This window comes from Mizuhopecten yessoensis, unplaced genomic scaffold, assembly GCF_002113885.1.
Source record: "Mizuhopecten yessoensis strain PY_sf001 unplaced genomic scaffold, ASM211388v2 scaffold6277, whole genome shotgun sequence".
NCBI lineage: Eukaryota > Metazoa > Mollusca > Bivalvia > Pectinida > Pectinidae > Mizuhopecten > Mizuhopecten yessoensis.
Genome location: NW_018406469.1, coordinates 408479 through 435530, shown reverse-complemented (window position 1 = coordinate 435530; position 27052 = coordinate 408479). Strand labels below are relative to the sequence as shown.

The 27052-nt window shown below is 39.3% G+C and overlaps 1 protein-coding gene across 1 annotated transcript; it reads right to left on the bottom strand.

Moving 5' to 3' along the window:
• On the bottom strand, positions 1–27052 carry LOC110451890. Its single transcript, XM_021500119.1, has 6 exons — positions 25745–27052; positions 12904–13033; positions 6035–6177; positions 4366–4534; positions 3380–3509; positions 1–3109 (listed from the first exon to the last, which is right to left on the bottom strand). The coding sequence occupies exons 1-6, from the start codon at positions 26775–26777 to the stop codon at positions 2696–2698; spliced, it is 2019 nt and encodes a 672-aa protein (XP_021355794.1). The 5' UTR covers positions 26778–27052; the 3' UTR covers positions 1–2695.

The following is a 27052-nucleotide window of genomic DNA, read 5'->3' as shown; positions in this document are numbered from 1 at the left end:
ACAAACAAATGACCTAACAATCAATACCTGCTCACAAGAGCAGATAACTCTGCAATACGAAAAGACGGAATATCATTGTCAATTTTTAAGAAGAGGATGTTCAAGAATATGATAGAATGTTGTAAATCCAATTACATGTATTCCACTTACTGAGTATATAGAGTCACAATGCGATTGTAACCTTGATAACAAGGAACTAAGTTTGCATTATATCTTGGTTAAGTAACAAGATGAGCCGGTGATAAAATGTTATTGATAAGGATTCTGGTGAAATTTCGGAATCCAATACAAACGAGGCAAAGGTCCGTATCCTTATCATTAATGGGTATTCAGAAAGATTGTAATGGAGAAGCGTTATTAGCTAGTATTTCGACTTTCGAACAATTGGAAAATGAATGAGTAGGGTTACCTTGGTTATCAAGCTTGCTTAGTGCTAGCCTACCTCCAACTCACAGGGACCTGAAAGATTGTCGCAGCTACATTTCGGTAAAAATGTCGCCCCAATGATGTTATAGATTATAGGAGTCGTGTGGTGGCATTTTTTCCGAAATTTGATCTAAACCCTCAACACATGTAACATTACTATTATTTATGAATGACTCCTTATTTTGAGTATAGCCTCGGAAGACGAGACAGTTTCACTTCGAGGGGGATCCTCTGAACTTTTGACATTTCGAGTTGTTACCATGAACTTGTTCACCGTTGGTTGTGGTAATACGGTTGTTTAATGTCAGCTTGAAAGTTGTATTCCCCTTTATGTTACAAGGTCTGTTCGAATGGGGGGAAAAAAAGATTTTCCTTATTTTGTACTAAACAAATACAAAATATCCTAGATATGATATAATCTTTTATTCAAGTGAAAACACATATTCAATTTTTCAAATTTATGAATTTATGCTACTAAAAATAAAAACTTGACAAAAATATGTGTAGCAGCCTAAGGCTACTGGTTGATTGAAAATAAAACACAAATTCTGCAAACATAGTTTAGTTTTACTTCCAATGTACAAATAATCAGTAAAATTTAATTCAAACTGTTGAATAGAAAAGTTTGTTGACTGTTGAACAGTCAGGATGATTTCAAGTGAACTATGCACTGAAATAATCTAGGACTGGATATCGACAAATATTCAGGTTAATTCTGGAAACATCTTCGATACTCCGGGGGTTACCTCTCTTATCTCTCTGCACAGAGCATACGATATGCATTTTTGTGTATCGGAAAGGATTCTGTTCTAATTATTAAAATCTTTCTTGTAGTCTGTTTCCTCTCTGTATGACTGTCATGTATTAGATGACCAGTTCTAGCTCGCCTTGTACTAAAACTATGTGGGTTTATATTTATGGTGTAATGTCAGTGTCCATCTGTCAAGGGTAATTATAGCCCATAGTTATTTTTATTCAATACTTTTCAATACCAGCTTGATATTCACAACAAACAACAGTATTTTGTATTTTCCGTTTATTTATAACAAAATACTAAAAAAAAATATGTTTTTGAATCCAAAGTTACTATTTTCGTCTCTTGATTGCTAGAAAGACTATATTTAGCAACATCAATAATCAACAATAAATATAATACTCCTTCCAAACAATGAAGCACAAGTATTGTTATCTTGAAATTTTGCAATTAGCTAGACTATTATACAGTAAATTTTGGATGACTAGACTGTTTGGTCGCTAACTTATTGTTGATTTAACGGCACATACTTAAATTAGCAAAGGTTTAAATAAAATGTCTACCTTTATGATGTTTATCATCATACACCGTTCATATACTGACAAATATACACGTGCTCAAAGTCATCAACCAATCATGATTGAATAATATATTCAAACTGTCTACACGTGCTTAAAGTCATCAACCAATCATGATTGAATAATATATTCAAACTGTCTACACGTGCTTAAATTCTCCTTCAAGGATGTAGGTATACGGAACAAGTCTTTTACACGTACTCGACGTCCTTCATCAAGTCTCGTGCAGTGAATGTACACGTTACAAATACGCACGTGGTTGAAGTCCGCCATTGGTGTGGGAACCTCCCTGCAGAGTTTATGCATACGAAACAAGTCTATCCTTACACCTGCTTTAAGTTCCCCATCAATGGTAATTGTATGTCCCGTTTTTATATAAGTCTGCTTGTGCTAAAGTCATCCATCAAAGATGACTGCATTTAAACAAGTCTTTTTACACGTAATGACGCCCTTCATCAAGATTGAATGTTTACATAAAATGTAACAAGTCTACAGGAACTGGAAAATCTCCCTCAATGGTGAATGATTAACTAACAAATCTGAACGAGCTCCAAATCGTGGAAGAATGAATGTATACGAAACTAAGGTGGCATACCTACGAAACAACTCTTTCCGTGGTTAATGTACACGTAACGAAATACGCATGCTCACGATCGAAGTCCTCTATATACACAAACAAGGAAGGTTCAGAGTTCCCCATCTAGTTGCTCGTGAATGCATTACATGAAGTCGACCCGCAATGAATGTATATGAAAGAATGTACACATGCTCCAATTCTTCGATTTTTGAGAAGAAAGTCTACGCACGCTGTATATAATGATATATAGACGAGCTTGAGGTCCTTCATTATGTATGTATACCTAACAAATAAAAGCATGCTTGAAGTTATCCACATGTAAAGGTTAACAACAAGTTTATAGTCGAATTTTAACTTCAGCTACACGTGTTCAACATTCTCCTTCTCCAGTATGAAGTATGCATGATAAGGTTCGTCCCCTGTGGATGGTTGCCTTGGTTTTGGTGTCGGCTGGGGCGTGCTGACCTGCGACCCTGGCACACTTCGTCGCTTTGGTGAGGCGGCGTCCTCGTCTGGAGAAATGTAGTCAGCGTCGTCATCTGTTTCGGTCGGTCGAAGGGTTGTGTACGAAACCGTCCCGTCTTTGGAATCCTGTAGTACGGTATAGCCACCCGTAGCCTCCTCGAGGACCGGAGCACTGTCCTTCCGGATCTGGGGAGTAAGGTAGCCATGGTGATCCACAGGAACCGTCCCGTTAGGGGGAGCTGATGGTAGGGGTCGGTCCCCCTCTGGCTCAAGGTGACCATTCATCTCCGGATTTCGAAATGAATGCATCTTAAAATGTAACAAATGCATTATAAAATTATATGAATTAACTGATACTTCATTGTGTAAGGTCGTTATAACGTTGTCGATAAGGGGAAAAAATGTAATTTAAAATTCACCTTTACTGCTTATAACGTTTGTTGACTATCGAAAGCTATCATTAGCAAACAGGACCGAGAAACAAGTTAAGATAGTTTTTTTCAAACATTCATCGATATTTTTTTCGTTCGGCACAGATTGTAGATTTGTTTATTTTACCAGACACCAACAACTACTTACGGAACGCTCGTCAATTTCTGCATACACGTCTGAGTGCTTTCTGTGGACGCGCTCAAACTCCATGTCCTTGTAGCGAGAAGATTCACGTTTATCATTCACGTCATTGTCCCGGGAAGTCTTCTTTGATTGGCTGAAAGTAGGCATCAGAAGGTTACCGTTTAATTGCCATTCATCGTAAAAAAATCAAATTCGTGTCATCGGATTGGTATACTTGGATGTTTGGTCGTCACTTCGGTCGTGTAAGGAGGGACACGTACACGTCCAGGAACCACCTTTTCCCGGGCATAATGTTATTATTGGGACCCCTAAAACACAGACTGGATAAATGAACAATCTGTATTATTTAATGGTTGTTGGAGAGTAGCCCGAGTTTCCTCTGGCCCTAACACCAGACCAGAGGACAAGCAGATTAGGTATGTCTTGATTAACGAGGTTCGACTTTATTGAAGTGGGTGCAACCTTACGGCCTTGATAATTTGTTACAGCTATTTATATATTTGGACTTAAACTGAAGTGTTCAGATTATGTTTTACACGTTTTATGGGTTTAGATCAATTTTCGGTAAAAATGCCACCTCCAGGCTCTAATGATGATATGTAAATAATCTAAACCCCCAAACGAGCAAAATCACTCTGAACACCTCAGTTTAGGTCCGAATATAGCTGTGACAAATTCTCATGTTCCTGTGGCTGCAACAGGCTTCAGGAAATATCGCAACTAACATTTTTTTCACAACTTCTTGTTTCCAACAAGGAAAGCGTTAAGTTAAGAAGAGAACATTTTGAAAACCGAACTTGGTCAGGTCTGACCTTCAATTTCCCCAAAGCTGAGAAAACCAAGTAAAAAGTTCCCAATTATGCGAGAGACCAGAAACTAACCGTCTAATAAACATCATACAATTTTACATTAATCTGAAAGGTTCTGTACGTCTGGAAAGGATAGTTATCTATACATAATGTACCATGGACACTCTAAGCATAACTTACCCTCTGTTTGGCTTTCTCCGTTTCATGAAGAGGACAATAAGAAGGAGAACCCCTACAAGGATGAAACCACCAACACTAGCGCCAATGATAGCAGCATTTATGTGGGTACCGCCGCCACCAGACCCACTCTGACCTTCACCCCGTGCTGGTAGAGTTGTCGTCTCCTGTCCTGCAAAGCCAATGTCAAAGTAAGTGCAATTGTGTACTCTTAGACTAATTCAAAGTTGGTTACAAGACACGTGTTGAATTCGATAAAGTGTGTTTGGGAAATAAGACATATTCATAAGAAATTATATGAAATCTTAGTATATCTTTAATTCTTATCATTTTCATTTTCAATCTTTAACGTAGGTCGCAATGTATTATTACAATTTATCACATGCCTATGCAATCTTACGATAGTAATACTCCATTTTGTCAGGTGTGTTTTCTGTCTGCTTGTATCACACGTGCGATACAAGATCCTGTATCACCACAGTAGCCGGAACTACCCGGGGAATTCCCTCTACTGACACCGCTAAAAATAGCCTGGTATTTGTATTAAACATAAACTTCCAAATATCGTCACAGTCGCGTACAACATCACATTCATCACCTCCAACGAAATACCAACGAATACTGCCAATTGTTGACTCAGATGATGAAGATTTTATCTAGATTTCTTGTGTTTTCCGACCTTGGCGTGTGACGTCACTCAGACTCAGCGCGTGCTGTGACGTTGCGAGACTTTGGGAGAATTTGCAATGACCGACATTTAAACTTACATGAATACACATAACTTTCTGCCATTAAATGTGTTGCATTTTAATTATTCTTTGTTATTTTGTATTTAACCATTAATATTTAAAATGTTGTACACCCAAAGGTACAATTCAGTCTCAAAAAGTCTCTTATCATTCACAGGTCCTGTGAACCATGCAATGACTTTTTTTAAAGCCATGCAATGATTTTTTTTAAGAATTTGTTTTCTATATCTCAGAATTATCAAAACAACACATTAATTATACAAAGAATGTATTAAATAAAAATAAAAGAAATACATTATCATAAAAAAAACCAAGAGAATGCCGTTTTTTTTAATAAAACACAAGTTTCTTATAAAAAAAAACTGGCATTGCGTCGACCTGTGTGATGATGGAAAACGACAAAAAGAGGAAAAACATAAAATGTGCATTTAGTCATATCAGATAAAATTCCTAATTACCAAGGCTACAATAGGGTTAAGTCATGTGATAAAAGCAAAACCACACATATGTGTTGATCTGAGTATTCGGATCGCACTCGTTTGTGGCGCGGAGGGAATATATCACTCGTGCGAAGCGCACTCGTGATATATTCCTCCGCCACCACAAACTCATGCGATCCGAATACTCAGATCAACACATATGTGTGGTATTGCCTATTTATTATACCTCTACTGTATTTACCCAGTATAAAAGTAATTAGTTAAATCGAATATATCCTCACTTTTGCCTGTATGTGTTTTAGTCCTGTGTGTTAGTCTGAGAACTAAAACACACCTACACTCGGGTGTTTCCGCCGAGCCAATCAGGCGGAGCTTGTTACCGAACTAGGAAGCGACGCGCGCCTCGGGAAATAGACCTGGTCTCGGGACACCAGAACCTTGCTATATCTGTCAACCCCATACTTTAACTGTATAATAACTTACCGGTATTGATGCACTTTGGGTCGAAAAATTTAGTAATTGCGGAAAGTTGTGGTTTGAATTTGGCATTGATGTCCTTGGCTGTATTTCGGCACTGCTTCTGTTTGAGGGTCGTACTCAGACAGGTCAGGGAGGTCTGGACGTGGCTGAAATGTCAATGTTAAACGTTAGTATCACGTATTCGAGTTACCTCCCCTTATCTCACCCAGAACGATAACGATTAGTTGCTGTCTCACGAGCAGGGCATCAATGAAAAACTTACGGCTTCTAATGGTGTTTTAAACATAAATATATATTTATTTACCGTTATTTATTTATTTTTGCACGAATTTGTCTTATCTTCCTCCTGATATTTGTATTTGTTGACCCAGACCACTTCGATATCATAATGAGCATTTTTTTGTGGGGGTTTTTTTGTGAATATTCTCTTAATTTTGTAATAATTGTATAAACATGTTCTTTATTGTGTAGAGGTATTTCCTATGTTACACACGTGGTTCGTTTAAAAAATGTTTTAAACATATATGTTAAGGTTTTACTACATAATGCTGTTATCATACATACATAAGTTTGGCCTTAGTTTAAATTCTATTGTATTGTCAATATGTTGAAGTAATACAAATTATAAATATAAACAAGGATTCGAAATCAAGTAATAAAGGCTATGTTTGTTTTGAGTACAAACAGGACTTGGAAACTCGTTTTGCGAGCTTTCGAAAAAGTCTGTTTTCTTTGTCAAGCCAAGAATGTACTTGGTACTTATATTAGTTCGTCTCCTTACACTCAATCATTAGTCAGTCTAAGTACGGCATTGACTTCTGGTGCAATAATACTTGGGGAAAAATAGCAGGGATGCAAGAGAGTTAGAAAAGAGAAGTGGCTGTAAGGAGCGAATAAAGCCCATGTGTGATCGCTACGCCGTTGGGATGTACAAGTTGAATGTATTGTACAGTAGTAATGCTCATGAGGAGCCTGTCATGTGTGGGGTCTGTCATGTGTGATGGCTACGCCGTTGGGATGTACAAGTTGAATGTATTGTACAGTAGTAATGCTCATGAGGAGCCTGTCATGTGTGGGGTCTGTCATGTGTGATGGCTACGCCGTTGGGATGTACAAGTTGAATGTATTGTACAGTAGTAATGCTCATGAGGAGCCTGTCATGTGTGGGGTCTGTCATGTGTGATGGCTACGCCGTTGGGATGTACAAGTTGAATGTATTGTACAGTAGTAATGCTCATGAGGAGCCTGTCATGTGTGGGGTCTGTCATGTGTGATGGCTACGCCGTTGGGATGTACAAGTTGAATGTATTGTACAGTAGTAATGCTCATGAGGAGCCTGTCATGTGTGGGGTCTGTCATGTGTGATGGCTACGCCGTTGGGATGTACAAGTTGAATGTATTGTACAGTAGTAATGCTCATGAGGAGCCTGTCATGTGTGGGGTCTGTCATGTGTGATGGCTACGCCGTTGGGATGTACAAGTTGAATGTATTGTACAGTAGTAATGCTCATGAGGAGCCTGTCATGTGTGGGGTCTGTCATGTGTGATGGCTACGCCGTTGGGATGTACAAGTTGAATGTATTGTACAGTAGTAATGCTCATGAGGAGCCTGTCATGTGTGGGGTCTGTCATGTGTGATGGCTACGCCGTTGGGATGTACAAGTTGAATGTATTGTACAGTAGTAATGCTCATGAGGAGCCTGTCATGTGTGGGGTCTGTCATGTGTGATGGCTACGCCGTTGGGATGTACAAGTTGAATGTATTGTACAGTAGTAATGCTCATGAGGAGCCTGTCATGTGTGGGGTCTGTCATGTGTGATGGCTACGCCGTTGGGATGTACAAGTTGAATGTATTGTACAGTAGTAATGCTCATGAGGAGCCTGTCATGTGTGGGGTCTGTCATGTGTGATGGCTACGCCGTTGGGATGTACAAGTTGAATGTATTGTACAGTAGTAATGCTCATGAGGAGCCTGTCATGTGTGGGGTCTGTCATGTGTGATGGCTACGCCGTTGGGATGTACAAGTTGAATGTATTGTACAGTAGTAATGCTCATGAGGAGCCTGTCATGTGTGGGGTCTGTCATGTGTGATGGCTACGCCGTTGGGATGTACAAGTTGAATGTATTGTACAGTAGTAATGCTCATGAGGAGCCTGTCATGTGTGGGGTCTGTCATGTGTGATGGCTACGCCGTTGGGATGTACAAGTTGAATGTATTGTACAGTAGTAATGCTCATGAGGAGCCTGTCATGTGTGGGGTCTGTCATGTGTGATGGCTACGCCGTTGGGATGTACAAGTTGAATGTATTGTACAGTAGTAATGCTCATGAGGAGCCTGTCATGTGTGGGGTCTGTCATGTGTGATGGCTACGCCGTTGGGATGTACAAGTTGAATGTATTGTACAGTAGTAATGCTCATGAGGAGCCTGTCATGTGTGGGGTCTGTCATGTGTGATGGCTACGCCGTTGGGATGTACAAGTTGAATGTATTGTACAGTAGTAATGCTCATGAGGAGCCTGTCATGTGTGGGGTCTGTCATGTGTGATGGCTACGCCGTTGGGATGTACAAGTTGAATGTATTGTACAGTAGTAATGCTCATGAGGAGCCTGTCATGTGTGGGGTCTGTCATGTGTGATGGCTACGCCGTTGGGATGTACAAGTTGAATGTATTGTACAGTAGTAATGCTCATGAGGAGCCTGTCATGTGTGGGGTCTGTCATGTGTGATGGCTACGCCGTTGGGATGTACAAGTTGAATGTATTGTACAGTAGTAATGCTCATGAGGAGCCTGTCATGTGTGGGGTCTGTCATGTGTGATGGCTACGCCGTTGGGATGTACAAGTTGAATGTATTGTACAGTAGTAATGCTCATGAGGAGCCTGTCATGTGTGGGGTCTGTCATGTGTGATGGCTACGCCGTTGGGATGTACAAGTTGAATGTATTGTACAGTAGTAATGCTCATGAGGAGCCTGTCATGTGTGGGGTCTGTCATGTGTGATGGCTACGCCGTTGGGATGTACAAGTTGAATGTATTGTACAGTAGTAATGCTCATGAGGAGCCTGTCATGTGTGGGGTCTGTCATGTGTGATGGCTACGCCGTTGGGATGTACAAGTTGAATGTATTGTACAGTAGTAATGCTCATGAGGAGCCTGTCATGTGTGGGGTCTGTCATGTGTGATGGCTACGCCGTTGGGATGTACAAGTTGAATGTATTGTACAGTAGTAATGCTCATGAGGAGCCTGTCATGTGTGGGGTCTGTCATGTGTGATGGCTACGCCGTTGGGATGTACAAGTTGAATGTATTGTACAGTAGTAATGCTCATGAGGAGCCTGTCATGTGTGGGGTCTGTCATGTGTGATGGCTACGCCGTTGGGATGTACAAGTTGAATGTATTGTACAGTAGTAATGCTCATGAGGAGCCTGTCATGTGTGGGGTCTGTCATGTGTGATGGCTACGCCGTTGGGATGTACAAGTTGAATGTATTGTACAGTAGTAATGCTCATGAGGAGCCTGTCATGTGTGGGGTCTGTCATGTGTGATGGCTACGCCGTTGGGATGTACAAGTTGAATGTATTGTACAGTAGTAATGCTCATGAGGAGCCTGTCATGTGTGGGGTCTGTCATGTGTGATGGCTACGCCGTTGGGATGTACAAGTTGAATGTATTGTACAGTAGTAATGCTCATGAGGAGCCTGTCATGTGTGGGGTCTGTCATGTGTGATGGCTACGCCGTTGGGATGTACAAGTTGAATGTATTGTACAGTAGTAATGCTCATGAGGAGCCTGTCATGTGTGGGGTCTGTCATGTGTGATGGCTACGCCGTTGGGATGTACAAGTTGAATGTATTGTACAGTAGTAATGCTCATGAGGAGCCTGTCATGTGTGGGGTCTGTCATGTGTGATGGCTACGCCGTTGGGATGTACAAGTTGAATGTATTGTACAGTAGTAATGCTCATGAGGAGCCTGTCATGTGTGGGGTCTGTCATGTGTGATGGCTACGCCGTTGGGATGTACAAGTTGAATGTATTGTACAGTAGTAATGCTCATGAGGAGCCTGTCATGTGTGGGGTCTGTCATGTGTGATGGCTACGCCGTTGGGATGTACAAGTTGAATGTATTGTACAGTAGTAATGCTCATGAGGAGCCTGTCATGTGTGGGGTCTGTCATGTGTGATGGCTACGCCGTTGGGATGTACAAGTTGAATGTATTGTACAGTAGTAATGCTCATGAGGAGCCTGTCATGTGTGGGGTCTGTCATGTGTGATGGCTACGCCGTTGGGATGTACAAGTTGAATGTATTGTACAGTAGTAATGCTCATGAGGAGCCTGTCATGTGTGGGGTCTGTCATGTGTGATGGCTACGCCGTTGGGATGTACAAGTTGAATGTATTGTACAGTAGTAATGCTCATGAGGAGCCTGTCATGTGTGGGGTCTGTCATGTGTGATGGCTACGCCGTTGGGATGTACAAGTTGAATGTATTGTACAGTAGTAATGCTCATGAGGAGCCTGTCATGTGTGGGGTCTGTCATGTGTGATGGCTACGCCGTTGGGATGTACAAGTTGAATGTATTGTACAGTAGTAATGCTCATGAGGAGCCTGTCATGTGTGGGGTCTGTCATGTGTGATGGCTACGCCGTTGGGATGTACAAGTTGAATGTATTGTACAGTAGTAATGCTCATGAGGAGCCTGTCATGTGTGGGGTCTGTCATGTGTGATGGCTACGCCGTTGGGATGTACAAGTTGAATGTATTGTACAGTAGTAATGCTCATGAGGAGCCTGTCATGTGTGGGGTCTGTCATGTGTGATGGCTACGCCGTTGGGATGTACAAGTTGAATGTATTGTACAGTAGTAATGCTCATGAGGAGCCTGTCATGTGTGGGGTCTGTCATGTGTGATGGCTACGCCGTTGGGATGTACAAGTTGAATGTATTGTACAGTAGTAATGCTCATGAGGAGCCTGTCATGTGTGGGGTCTGTCATGTGTGATGGCTACGCCGTTGGGATGTACAAGTTGAATGTATTGTACAGTAGTAATGCTCATGAGGAGCCTGTCATGTGTGGGGTCTGTCATGTGTGATGGCTACGCCGTTGGGATGTACAAGTTGAATGTATTGTACAGTAGTAATGCTCATGAGGAGCCTGTCATGTGTGGGGTCTGTCATGTGTGATGGCTACGCCGTTGGGATGTACAAGTTGAATGTATTGTACAGTAGTAATGCTCATGAGGAGCCTGTCATGTGTGGGGTCTGTCATGTGTGATGGCTACGCCGTTGGGATGTACAAGTTGAATGTATTGTACAGTAGTAATGCTCATGAGGAGCCTGTCATGTGTGGGGTCTGTCATGTGTGATGGCTACGCCGTTGGGATGTACAAGTTGAATGTAGTGCACAGTAGTAATGCTCATGAGGAGCCTGTCATGTGTGGGGTCTGTCATGTGTGGGATCCTTGACGACTCTGATATATCGCGAAATACAAATTTTATCGCAATGTCAATTTTCACAAACGAAAACAGAACCGACACTTTGTCTTATCTGACCGACATTTCGTGTTACAAACGGTATGTCAGCCTTCTTAGTGCACGGGTTTTGACATGACTTCAAAGAACTTTAACTGTGTAAACTGAACAAAAATATACATAGCTGACATCAGTCAAGTCAATTTACGGTTTAGCATCAAACTCTAATTGCAAAAGAATTTTACCTTACCCAGTGTTATACAGTAGGTAGAATTAGCACTTCAAATATGGTCAGAAATGTTTCCCGTATTTCCTTGTACCCAAAAATGGTGTTACAATCATTCTTTCCTGATACATGTTTTATATTTATATTGACTTATCATGGTGAAAAATAATTCTTTTACAATTCGTTTGATGTGCATTTTCAGCGCAGGTAGCTGGACTACATGGCGATTCAGCATGCAGATATAGCGAATGGTATCCAGGAGATACTATCTATAGTAATGCACTGTACGACATGATGTGACGTACCTTAAGACATACAACATGATGTGACGTACCTGTAGACATACAACAGGATGTTACGTACGTGCAGACATACAACATGATGTTACTTACCTGTAGACATACAACAGGATGTTACGTACGTGCAGACATACAACATGATGTGTCGTACGGGCAGACATACAACATGATGTGACGTACGTGCAGACATACAACATGATGTGACGTACCGGTATACATACAACCGGATGTGACGTACAAGACATACAACATATGTGACGTACCTGTAGACATACAACATGATGTGACGTACCTGTATACATACAACCGGATGTGACGTACGTGCAGACATACAACATATGTGACGTACGTGCAGACATACAACATATGTGATGTACCTGTAGACATACAACATGATGTGACGTACCTGTAGACATACAACAGGATGTGACGTACCTGTAGACATACAACATGATGTGATGTACCTGCAGACATACAACATATGTGACGTACGTGCAGACATACAACATATGTGATGTACCTGTAGACATACAACAGGATGTGACGTACCTGTAGACATACAACATATGTGACGTACGTGCAGACATACAACATGATGTGACGTACGTGCAGACATACAACATGATGTGTCGTATCTGTAGACATACAACAGGATGTGACGTACCTGTATACATACAACATGATGTGATGTACCTGCAGACAAACGACAGGATGTGACGTACTGTACACGTAGACATACAACAGGATGTGACGTACCTGAAGACATATAGCAGGATGTGACGTACCTGTAGACATACAACATGATGTGACGTACATGTAGACATACAACCGGATGTGACGTTCATGTAGACATACAACAGAATGTTACGTACCTGCAAACCAACAACTTATTGGTGTGTGTGTCATCAAAGTCGTCTATCTCCTCCAATATATCGGGTAGCTGGTCTAAACAGCGGACAGCCTTAAGACAGCACTGACGTCCCTGTGGTATGTTATAGTAGTCTGAAACACAATAAGTAAATACATTTATCACATAATGTACTGCGTTATCCAGTGAACATACTAATGTCATATTTTTTTTGCGTATTAACCCATGTAAAATGACCTTTCAGCACTGTGATTGGTTGAAAGTTTCAATAGTTTCAATTGTGACGTCACGACGAGGACATGTACATGATGTCACAGACTTACGCACTTGAGTCAAAATGGCGGCCTTTTACATATTAAGGTTGCATTAAAATTGTCGTTTTACACGAATAAATGCCACAAATCTTGATTATGTTATAAAAAGGATCTTACACTCGTTTTCATTTCATATGAAATTTATGCAACTCGTAGTCACGAATTCTTTATTTTAGCTCGCCAAAGACTCGCTTAATTGAAAAAAAAATATGTTAGACTCGTTTCATTCCTATTCTTGTCCATAATATGGGTTATTTTGCTCATTTGATACTGGTAGTTGTATATCAGCTCTACCGCCCGGCGCGCACCATATCTTATCTTCCGCGTTAACACATTTAAGGAAAGAAACACACGCCTCAGTTGCGCTTAAATTGTGCTATTCAACAACAATTTTGATGTTGTAATAAAATAGTTACAATGTGTATTTTTTATAAATTTAGGAAGCACGGTAGGACGCCGGGCTTGTGACCGAAGGGTTGCGGGTTCGATTCAGGTCACGGCACTGTGTTGTATCTTTGAACAGGATACTTTACTCCGCTTGTTCCAGTCTACTCAGCTGTAAATGAGTACGTGGTTGGGCAGTGCTAGAATTGTTGAATGCTAGCGGTTAGCGCCGAAATGCTCCACAGGGAGTTGATAAAGGTATTGGCTGGTTGCAAAGGCCATATAACCACGGATAAAAATTTGTGAACCGCTTTGAGACGACCTACGAACTAGGTCGTGATAACGCGGTATATAAGAACCTCGAATTATTATTAGGGATTTCCATTTCGGATGGAAATACCTATTGTTATTGTTATGTTTTTTCTTATTATTATTCTTATTTCCAGAATTCTTGTGGACACTCTATCTCAAGAACAAATAAAGATGTCACGTTCATATTTCAGTATGTGGTAGCGTACAACTGAAACATACAGTGCGAACAAACTCATGATCATAATGTCAAAGGTCAAGGTCAAAGTCACAGATCTAAAAATCGATCTTTTAAAACATTTTTAGAACGACCATAACTTCATAAGCGTTCGTTGTTTTGCATGAACGTTATGTGGATCTTGTAGAACTTAGTCGGGGCTAACTTTTCCCCATGACATGTTTTCAGAGAATATGTCAAGTTAAAAGCCTCGCTGTGGGGTCAAATATAGGTCAAAAATGAAAATCTCAAAATGAGTTATATTTTTATTTCATCTTAAAGGGCATGTTCTAATAGAGGTATACGTGAAAAATTTCAAAGTCGTAGCTTCAAAAATGACGAAGATATGCCACTTTGAAAAATTCGTTTTCCCGCCAAACTTCAAAATTTCCAGCATTTTACTCAAAACGCTTCTTTACTCATTAAGACACATACAGAGTTAATATTTGGTACATCCATAGTATGTAGCTTTGCCTACAAAAATAACACATATCATTGACCTTGACCTACATTCAAGGCCACAGGGGTCAAATGATCTTGTGGATACTCTATCTCAAGTACGAATATAGATACAACGTTCATATTTCAGTACGTATCAGAAGACAAGAAACGCATGGTATGCGAACAAATTCATGATCATAATGTCAAAGGTCAAGGTCACAGATCTAAAAATAGAGTTTTTTAAAAACGCTTTTCGAACGACCATAACTTCGAAAGGTATCGTTGTACTAGATAAACGCTTCCTACTTCTTGTAGAGCTTAGTCGGGGCTAACTTTTTTCCATGACATGTTATCAGAGAATATCAAGTTCAAATATAGGTCAAAAATAAAAATCATATTTTTTTTTTATTTTTTGTTAAAATATTAAAGAACAAGGTCTATTCAAGGTATTTCCAAAGTTTCATGATCATAGCTTTAAAAATGACGAAGATATGCCACTTTGAAAAATGTTCATTTTCCCGCCACAATTCAAAATTTCCAGCATTTTACTCAAAACGCTTCTTCTCCTTCATTAAGACACATACAGAGTTGATATTTGGTACATCCATAGTATGTAGCCTTCCCTATAAAAGTTATGGGTTATCGTTGTCCTTGACCTACATTTAAGGTCACAGGGGTCAAATGATCTTGTCGACACTCTATCTCAAGTACGAATATAGATACAACGTTCATATCTCAGTACCTATTAGAGGACAAGGAACACATGGTATGCGAACAAATTCATGATCATAATGTCAAAGGTCAAGGTCACAGATCTAAAAATATAGTTTTTAAAAATGTTATTCGAACGACCATAACTTCGAAAAGTATCGTTGTACTGCATAAATGCTTCATACTTCTTGTAGAGCTTAGTCGGGGCTAACTTTTTTCCATGACATGTTATCAGAGAATATCAAGTTCAAAGGCTCGTTATTGGGTCAAATATAGTCAAAAATAAAAATCTTATTTATTTTTTATTTTTTTAAAAATATTAAAGAGCAAGGTCTATTCAAGGTTTTTCCAAAGATTCAAGGTCATAGCATCAAAAATGACGAAGATTTACCACTTTGTAATTTTTGTGCGATTGTCAAGTGCTTTCAGTAATCTCAGTACTTTGATTTATATCAAGACATCAAATACACGCTGGTTATACTACATCAATTACTACGCACTCTCAATCTTAAAAGTATGGACAGTTTACATCTCTACTATAGTGGGTAAACACCAGCCTTTCTTTAGCATGGCAAACCCAACAGATATAGACACAAATCTAGGTTCAATTCATCATCCTGACGTGCATAGTGGACGGACTATATGATGACTTTTACAGACTACCTTCGCCTACAACACAGCCCATTGGCTGCCTATATGTATCCAGTCTTTCTCTGACATCATTTCGCACACTGGGAATCCCACACTACTCAGTCAGCTACTGTAGACTAGCACACGTTCAAAGGGCAATAACCCGTTACAGAACATTCAAACTACGTAGAGACTGTCGCCTTACTGTGGTCTTATTGCCGTTATCCACAAACAAGGTACATCTTCCAAACTGACTAGGCATGATAGTCAGCTTCAATATGTCCAGGAACAACTTACTCACTGTATGTTTAAATGTTTATTTTCGGTGACCAGTAAGTGATGCAGGCCAATAAACTAAGTGAAACCTACAAAAAAGGTTTGTCAGAGAAGGGAAGCAAAGGGAAGCGAAGAGAAACATTTAAAAGCGGTCGTCAGTTCGAGAACATATCTTTGATCATTTTCCTGTTGGAAATCCCGTGTTTTGATCTTCATCAAATCTAGTTATTATTATTATTATTATTATGAAAAGGGTTATCGGATATGGCCATGTCCATATCTTTTCCCGTATCAACCCTTGACCAATATCAATCCTTGGACCTCCGGAAATGTACTAGCTTAACATGTCACTTAAATTACATATGTTATAAATATATTATATTAATATAATAATATGAAATAGGTGAACCTAGTCAGCGGGCACATTATGAAAATACAGTTTTCTGCATAATTTAACTGTTTCATTTTATGTACAGTCGGTAGAATAATTAGAATCCAATCCTTGCATAATTCAATGGAGGTACCATACCATTCTATATATTATTTTTATGTTGTGCTTCTTTGGTTTCAGCTTCGTGAAATAACTACAACACTGCTAAATTCACCTGAGAAGATATCGTGATTTCAGAATGAGAAGTCATCACTGGCAGCCATTACATTATAATACAGAACAAAAATAGGCTAGGCTTTCATCAGTAGATATCAGCACACAAGGACAATCAAAAGCAAAGATATCGGCACATTGGGACAGGCATTGATCATGACTTACCATCGTCGTCACAGAATTTGGATTCCTGTAGTTCTGCTAGCGCGTGTTCGAGAGAATCTGTTTGTGTAGACCTGCCCATATCTACCTGTCAGTGTCAACTGTTGTAAACACTTACAATACGTGAGTCACCCGTCCCCCCGGGGCAATCAAACAGCATGAGGACCTTGTTAGCACAGTCATCAACATGCTTGTATCGGTATAGCTTTGTTTAACAAACGAGAATAACTGGACTAGTTCCGTGACGTCGCTTGTTGCACTTTTTATCTTTCGAGTATAATATCATCCCAGTAATTCATTTTGTAGGTTTAGGACAATGAATGGACAAAGTAGTGTGATGAGAACCGGGAATACAGTGAAACAATTCTTACAACCATGTTCCTGTCAAGTCAACCGGAAATTCACAAAAACTGTAATAGCCCAAATGTACACATAAGGAACAACAACTATGGTTAGAGACTATCCTAAAGTATGCGCCTTTTTTTCATGCATGCAAATAATTATCTCTGTAAGTTTATCTGTGTATTCCATGGTGCTGCGTAAAAATGACAGCGGCCTTGAAAGTTGTGTCATTATAATGAACGCAGTTACCTAATGTAATTTAAGGCAATCGATTACATTAGAAAATAACCACTTCCGTTTAAGCCACTACATTTCAGTAAGTACAATGTTTTTTCCTGACTTTAGAGCGAAAATATGAAAAAGTTTAAAAAAAAATCTTAATTACAATTTTGCACGGATTACCAATATCAATACGCATGCACGGTACTATCAGTTCAACTGTACACACGTGAACACGGGGAAATATTTATTGTTTGATGCATCTTTACCTCTATTCCCGCCGGTAGCCATTTATATTATATTACCTGTAAATACATGTAGTACTGTTTGTAATACTGGATATGTGACCAGTGGGTGACCAGTGGCCATGGGCGACCGTATCTTATGCAACACGAGAGTAGTCTTGTAAGATTACCTAGTTGGTACCACGCAGTACAGGGCCCGGGTCAAGGGAGAGATACAGGAACCGGAAGTACAGTGATATGTCGTCGAATCGTTAGCTCGACTGGTAACCAGGATAATTTAGGTATTTTGTAATTAGTTCAGAATACGTTGGACAACTAGCATTTTAATCATACATTAAATTCACGATAATTCGTTCTTTATGTCAATACACTGTAAAAGATTCCTGAATAATGACATTACTACAACAAGGGAGGTGTGCAATATGTACAAACACCACACACGGACATGTATACACACACACACACACACACAGACACATAGGATGTTATTATCAACCCCAGGATGACTAGACGGAGGATAACTTAATCAGGCTAAATATACACACGGAGTGACAAAGGTGACGAAAGGCGTCACGATAGCTCAGGGATGATGGACCGTCCCTAATTGTGTGTACTATTTTATAAAACTCATTAACACAAAAACAAAGAACGCTACGGAAGTTCCACCTGAGGCTACCACTGATAAGGAACTAACGAACAGTGCACGTGAAGGAACCACCGTTCTCATTGAAACTGATGGTGAAACTTATAGCTTCGATATGGAATATATATAACGTGAAACTACAACCATCTTATATGATATAAGAACGAAGTCTGAAAGCATACATCACAATTGTGCTTGCTGACAACACTACATGAACAATATTATTGGCAATCTTACAGGTACAAGCTTGGCGATAAACCTATAAAAGTAAGCTTGTCCAAATGTCCACACGAACAAGACTGCTGGCGATGCTACTGGAACAAGCGTGTTGACAATTTCATGGGAATATGCTTGTTGACAACACGTTTATCAGTTTAGTTGTATAATGTACATGGACGTAATATTGGCCATACCTGTATTTTAAAGAATTTTATGATAAAAGTGCTAAATTTGAACTTTAATTCAATATATCCGTTATTTGGCGTATTTTAAACTACAAACTTTCATTTAATTTATTCGATCGAGTGACATAATAATAATATGCTGGAATATGATTATACTTGTTATATCAGTTAGGAACTACAGAAATCACCCACCGACCTAGAGAAAGTTATTCTTATCAATTTATATTTGGACCATACAACATCTCCAGAACTTTTCGAATTAGAATTGATATACCTGTACCAAGAGCGTGTTAAGCCACCTAAATATAAGCCGATCACGTGATAGACAAGTGAAGGTACTAAATGGTTAAGCTATCACTTTAAGACCCGACCAGATACAAAACAACAACAATCCACGACATATGTTATGTGTACCTGTACATAGGAGCTTTGTATTGTTGTTAACGAACGGTCTATCGTGTCCTTTCACAAAGTTTGGTCCTCTTCCTGGTCCCCCGAAGTCTGGTCGGGGCCCGAATGGCGGTCGGGGTGGGGGGAGCCGCGGTATTCTGTCTGGTCCCCTCGAATTGTATGATAGAGTTCGTGTTTTGTTCACCTCCTCTTTATTCCCCTCTGTTGGGTCGTCTGTGACGTCTGGGGGCATGGCCTCAGTCTCACTGTAAACGTTTATGACTTGTGTGTATTCGGTACTATAGATGTAGCCACTTAAATTGGTACTGTATTCCAAAGACCGACACCCAGTCAGGTAGCTGTCCGGTATGTAACGAGAACGATTTTCTTATCGGACGTAGTCAGGTGTGAATGATGTTATGACGTGGTCTGAATCAGACGCCATCAATCAACATGTCATGCACATCCTCATATATCCCCAGCCTTCCATGAACAGCTTCCATATATACACGCGGAGCTACCTTTGAAGTACCATAACTGTAAATATTTACCGTCCAGTACCATAACTGTAAATATTTACCGTCCTACAACGGTATGTAAAACAATTTTGCAATTTTTTCGAAATTGTATTTCCTTTTTTAAAGTTCTAATTCCTTATTTTAAGTAAAGTTGTAAATGTTATATTTCAAAACTTGCATAATATTTTCATATTAATTCTGAAAATCTTAACTTTACTTTTTTAAGATATATACTATACTAATAATGAATTTGTAAGAATAGTTCTACGTATGTTTACTGAAGTAAATTAAACGAACATCAGTTATCTTTTAATTTCTGATCTTGATAAATATTTACACTTTTAAGTCAGATTAAATTAACATGATTCGACTTCGTGTCCATTATCTGACAATCTGATGTCACGTTCGAGGGGTCATGTACAATTAAAGACGATCAGTAACTGTGTCGGTGGTTACTGTTATAGATGTAGCAGCGTCAATATACAACTGAGGATCTGTGACGTGCAACCACAAATGACGTCACGACAGGCAGTATTATGACGGAAAAATATGTGACTTGGATTGTCATTGGGTCGTATTTACACCAATGGTTGTCGACTTTACAGGTTTGGCCTGTTTTGACGATGACTCGACTAAATATGCCATGCACAAAGCACTTCACAACTGAAACCAGGTCACATTTCTATAAATACTGTGTTGTTTAAAGACGTCAACCCTGTGGGACGGATATGGTATAATTGGATCTATAAATCATATCGCTCGTCTTTAGTTTATATTTATCTTATATTAAACATTAATTAAGATATCGAAACATGACAAATATACCTGTCATTGCTTGTTTCCAAGAAAATCAAATGAGAAGTTAGTTTTCCGATCGCGTTCCGTCATTTTATTTCTGAGAGTATTTTCTAATTATCACAAACATAGAAGAAAGATTTTCAAAAGGGTGTCGGATGTAAAGAGTATTGTGAAACGGCGGATCAGGATTTTCTTTCATAAGCTTAATTTTCCATGGAACATCGGTATTATCTTTTTTTATAATTGTTAAGTACCCCCAAAGAAATACTTTTACATTTATGCCAGCTGCCATTCTGATGTAGATAATTATTACATGGTTTGTATTGGGTATTACGACCAAGAAATGTTACCTCTGTTGACAACTAATCGCTAAAACGAAATTGTATAAAGTCTGTGCAGTTGTAGCCGATAGACATACGGACTCCAATCAAACAGATTACCCCACACAGACGTGTCGGCGCAGATGGCAAGATGCGCTGGAGTAAACTTTTTCCTCACACTCATGATTGCGTTGTAATACAGTCTGTTATCCCTTGAATATAAAGCGTCTTAAAGTAATTTCCTGGAGACTGTGTAGCCGTTATACAATTTATAACAGTACAATTCTTCTCGATTAATCTTAAGTGGGTGTCCAGCTAATTATTACAAACATTATTATAGCAGAAAGATTTTCAAGAGAGTGTCCGAAAGTAAAGAGTAGATTATTGTGAAACGGCGGATCAGGATTTTCTTTCGTAAGCTTACTTTTCCAAGGAACATCGGTATTATCTTTTTTATAATTGTAAAGTAAACCCAAAGAAATATTCTTGTACACAGTAATAACCCATGGCCTTCGTACACTGCTCTGGGCATAGCATGAGTCTTTCGACTTATACATTGCAACCTTGAAGTAAACCGATACGATACGTCTAATAGGATAACCTCTCTCTTTGTAATCTAGATCCGTTTACATCCGGATTTGTAGATAGTTCATACTACTAGCTGTTAGTGGTATAGCTTGGGGTCAAAGGTTACGGATTTGTAGTGGGTGATGGTCGTAAACATCGGCAACCGATTAAGTAATGGCAGTAACGTTAACACGAACATGCTTGCACTGCTCTAGTAACGTTTGAATGAACCAAAACGTTTCCATGACGATTTAAGCATCTATGATTGTCCGGCAGATGAATGCGTTGGCCACCCACAAACATTTTCTCGAACCAGATCGTTTCCATTTCGGTAAAATACAATAGAAACGTTTCCAAACGTAACGTAATGTTGTCTTTTACCATAATCAACACTATTATGATTTTATTTAAACAGAAAGTTGAAAGGATATGCAAATGAGCTAAGATAGTGATGGACAGCGACATTAACTCGTTTGTCGGAGCGTTCTGGTGGCGTATAATTAGATAACACCATAGCTCGCACTAACGTAAGGCGAACACCAAAGTACGTAATGTTGACAAACACTACAGAGCCGAGGGCGTAATGTTCTTCGTGTAACCCCGAGGACGTACGCTATTACCCGTGGCCCCGGGCTAGACAACCAAAGGATAATTCTCGTAGACATAATTATATGGATTATAGACTGGAATAATTGGAGTTGTATATATTTAACAACATGGCCGTTATTTGCTCATCTTGGTCTTACACTGGTTAGATATAATGATCGGGCCAAGTACATGTATATGTCTGAAAGCTCCAGAGTACATATTATGTATAAATACATTAAACATTGTCAATTAAAGGCGACGTGTTTTAACTAATAAACACTGTTTATGAACGACAGAACAGCAAATGCATTAATTCGTAAACGAAAATTACAGGATTTACTGGTTTGTAATAAGATCCCGTCTGAGTTCGGTATTGTTTCAAATGGTGTTTACGTTGGCGTCTTTGCTGTCAGGAAGGCATTGCAATATATTTGTAAACCATATATAAAATGCGGATATGGTATTAATACACGAGCATTTATCAGATTATGTATACATTGTTAGCGTGAACTGAATTCCAGTATTATTAAAACTGCAGAATTACAATTGCTGATGTGTTAGGCCAGTACGTCTACGTAAGATTACATCTGAGTAAGTGTTAGGACGTAAGTAGTGCTGGTAAGAGAGTGGCCTGTGACACACTCGGGGTCGGTATTCAGGGAATGTACGCGCGATTGGACTGAGTAACACGGGAGGGTACGATCTGTCAAAGTAGACATGATGTCCGCTTGTATTTATAGACGTTTATAGGTAACGCTATCAAATCATCATAAAACAGCTACCAGCTACGATCATATACTGTATATTAGCGTCTTTATACATATATATATACACGTATCCCAGATATATTTATTCGAAACATTCTTAAAAAGACTCGAATGTAAACAGTAATTGTTGAGTGTTATTTCGAAAAGGTTTACAAAATCGTTCTTTTGTTTTGTTCTGGCACGATTCCACAAATCGCCATCAAAAGATAGACATACAGACTGACTATTCTTCTTTGTGTATGTCGATACATATGTATTGACTTATCATATTCTCTATCAAATTGGCTAAATTAACGTTAATATGGAAACAAAATAAAGCGTTTAATATAAATTTAAAACCTTAAGAATATTTAGTAATACATAACACATGAATAACAAATTAAACCCAAAAACCAGAACTGTGCCTGGCAGAAAGGCACATGTGATTACAGGGACAGAAAGGTATAGTTGTCACATATGTAGTATGCCAGTCCATTGACCGCAAAGTTGGAGGTTCGAATCCCACAGACGGTGGGATGTGGATATGTCCTTGACCTTTGTTGCCAACCCCATCCTGATCAACAGAAATGCTACATGATCTTGGCAGAAAATTACAACCAAGTATCTTTTACATTTATGCCAGCTCCATTCTGATGTAAGGAGAATTATTACATGGTTTGTGTTGGGTATTACGACCAAGAAACTTGACCTCTGTTGACAATTATTTGCTAAAACGAAATTGTATACATGTAAAGTCTGTGCAGTTGTAGCCGATAGACATACGGACTCCAAACGGCGCACATGGCAAGATGCGATGGAGTAAGTGTTTTCCTCACACTCCTGATTGTGTTTATTAAGCGCCTTAAAGTAATTTTCTGGAGACATATAGCCTTTATACAATGTATAACAATAAAATAGTGCTCGAATAATCTTAAGTGGCTGTGGAGTATGTTTTCAATCCGTGTACATAGTTGATTTTACTGTTGCTTTACATTAGATACTATTGTTGAAAGTGTACAAATGCTGTGTTTGACATTACTTTATGTTTATTAATTTTCAGTTTTAAGGGTTGTAGTAAATTATATAATTATGGAGAAGCGGCGACTTCCGCAGGGTGAATTGTTCGTTATTATTTTCATTACCTATTCAACAAATAATGAGATGCAGCCAGAACACTTTTTCAAGGGTGTCCCCATTCTAGACGTTACGTGGACACTGTCAAACGCCCTAAACGTCACGACCAACCGGGTTGTTTGTGTTTGTTTGTGTTTTACGTCCTAATAACAGCTATGGCCAAACAACCTAGACGTCAACACTGACCAGGGCTGGTCACTTTACGTTAACGTTAATATTAAAGTTTTGACATAACTTTACCTGTTCATAATTTCGCTTTCATGTAAAAAAAAAAAAAAAAAAAAAAAAAAAAAAAAAAAAAAAAAAAAAATGGCTTGACGTTGCTTAACAAACACCTTTCATGGTAACGCATTGCGTTACATTAGCATAACTGCCAACTCTCCCTATTTTGGAGGAATATTCTGGACTTTGAATTCTAAAATTGAACATTTTCAACCAGTGAATCTGATAAACTAATCCTATTATGTAAGATCTGATTATTTCATTCGAGAGAATAGTTCATCTATGTCATTTTAAAGTGTTAGTTTGTCTCTAGAGGTATGCTCACACATTTTATCAATGCTTTTAATTTTGAGCACGCGTTATCTCCAACATGTTGTCAAGTATGCATCAGTTTCCTGGTTGGACTTTACATTGGCTTCTATGGTTTGACTTTACATTGGCTTCTATGGCTTGACTTTACATTACCTTCCATGGGTTGACTTTACATTGGCTTCTATGGTTTAACTTAACATTGGCTTCTATGGTTTGACTTTACATTAGCTTCTATGGTTTGACTTTACATTAGCTTCTATGGTTTAACTTAACATTGACTTCTATGGTTTAACTTAACATTGACTTCTATGGTTTGACTTTACATTGGCTTCTATGGATTGACTTTACATTGGCTTCTATGGTTTGACTTTACATTGGCTTCTATTGTTTGACTTTACATTAGCTTCTATGGTTTAACTTAACATTGACTTCTATGGTTTGACTTTACATTAGCTTCTATGGTTTGACTTTACATTAGCGTCTATAATTTGACTTTACATTGGCCTCTATGGTTTGACTTTACATTGACTTCTATGGTTTGACTTTACATTAGCTTCTATGGTTTTACTTTACATTGGCTGCTATGGTTTGACTTTACATTAGCTTCTATGGTTTGACTTTACATTGGCTTCTATGGTTTGACTTTACATTGGCTTCTATGGTTTAACTTAACATTGGCTTCTATGGTTTGACTTTACATTGGCTTCTATGGTTTGACTTTACATTGGCTTCTATGGTTTGACTTTACATTAGCTTCTATGGTTCGACTTTACATTGGCTTCTATGGTTTGATTTTACATTGCCTTCTATGGTTTGACTTTACATTGGCTTCTATGGTTTGACTTTACATTAGCTTCTATGGTTTGACTTAACATTATCGTCTATGGTTTGACTTTACATTAGCTTCTATGGTTCGACTTTACATTGGCTTCTATGGTTTGACTTTACATTAGCTTCTATGGTTTGACGTTACATTGGCTTCTATGGTTTGACTTTACATTGGCTTCTATGGTTGGACTTTACATTAGCTTCTATGGTTTGACTTTACATTGGCTCCTATGGTTTGACTTTACATTGGCTTCTATGGTTTGACTTTACATTGGCTTCTATGATTGGACTTTACATTGGCTGCTATGGTTTGACTTTACATTGGATTCTATGGTTTAACTTAACATTGGCTTCTATGGTTTGACTTTACATTGGCTTCTATGGTTTGACTTTACATTGGCTTTCTGGTTTGACTTTACATTAGCTTCTATGGTTTGCTGGTAACATAACATTAACTTTAAGGGCTGGGTGTACACAGTAAGTGTAGGGTTTTGGGTTACCGAGATGGACGGGTTACTTACCTCTCTTGCATTTCTTCTTCCACTTTTTTTTGAGAGATCTTGTTTTATTTTTGTCCACAGCCGGAGGATGGTGAATGTGTATTGTAATACTTTTTTCAGGATCCTCCCCCGGGATACCGTCCACCGCAATGACCTTGGAAGAAGAATTAACACCCCCCGCCACGGCACTTTCATTGATATTAGAATCCACACTCCCGGCCATGGCACTCTCTTTTATATTAGAATCCTTAATCCCAGCCATGCTGCTCTCATTTGCCGTGGGGTGGGTATCATCATCCTCACCCCCAGTGTCCTGTTCAGGAAAAGTTTCATCTACGGAGGTATGCTCTGTAGTAGGTGGGGTTACACCTGATGGTGCCTTTGAGAATGCGTCTCCCTCGGGATCCTGTCCCGGGGGAGTGGGAGTAGTTACGGACACAGACGGAATATCGTTTGGATTACTTCCCTCCGGATTTTGCACAAAATCAACAATCACAGTTGTGTTATCAACATGATCCGACAGCTTCCTTGTTTGATTCCTTTGAAGCAAATCCTGTTCAGATAAATGAGTTGAGTCTGATCCTGATAAATCCCTATGCGGGATACGTTGAAGCTGGGAATTTACCGCCAAATTCATAAGTGGGTGTCCAGCTTCATCGTCCCCTCTACCAAACAAAAAGGAATGCAACAAGTCGTGCATGTGTTCATTGTCCTCGAGCCCCATGGTCGCGTTACCTGGCCGCGCGAGGGCCGGGGACCAGATGATAGTACTCGATTCGGGTTCATTTAACTGCCTAGGAGTCAAGTCCCCAACTCCACTCTCCCCAACAGCAGCTAAGTGGCCGTCTTCAACCAACTTTTTAACAATTTTGTTGAAGTCAGTTGTAAATTTTTTCTTGTCCTGCTTCTTCTTGGCTTTTCTTGCCGTCTTCTTGGATAAACTACCTTTATCGGCGCTTGTCGTCTGCGACTGTGCCAAGTTGGAAGGAAGTTCCTGGTTCGCGATACCAGTTCCACTTGAGGGGACATCTGGAGCAGGCGTGTCCATTAACATATTAATAAGGCGACCTGGGCTACCAGTGTATACAAAACTGGCCTCTAATAACAGGAATATAGCCAAATCACAACGGGGTCGATCACAGTTTCCAACACATTACCTTGAAGAAACTTGTTCGAAACTATTTACGGTAGACATTTTCCAACACATCCTGTAGGCTGTACTGAGGTTTTGTACCGCGGGATAGCACTGACGATCTGGATTACCTGAGCAATACCTGTGATGGATGTGGCCGTTGATAGAGATGCGCTAACCGCCATACCTGTACCGTG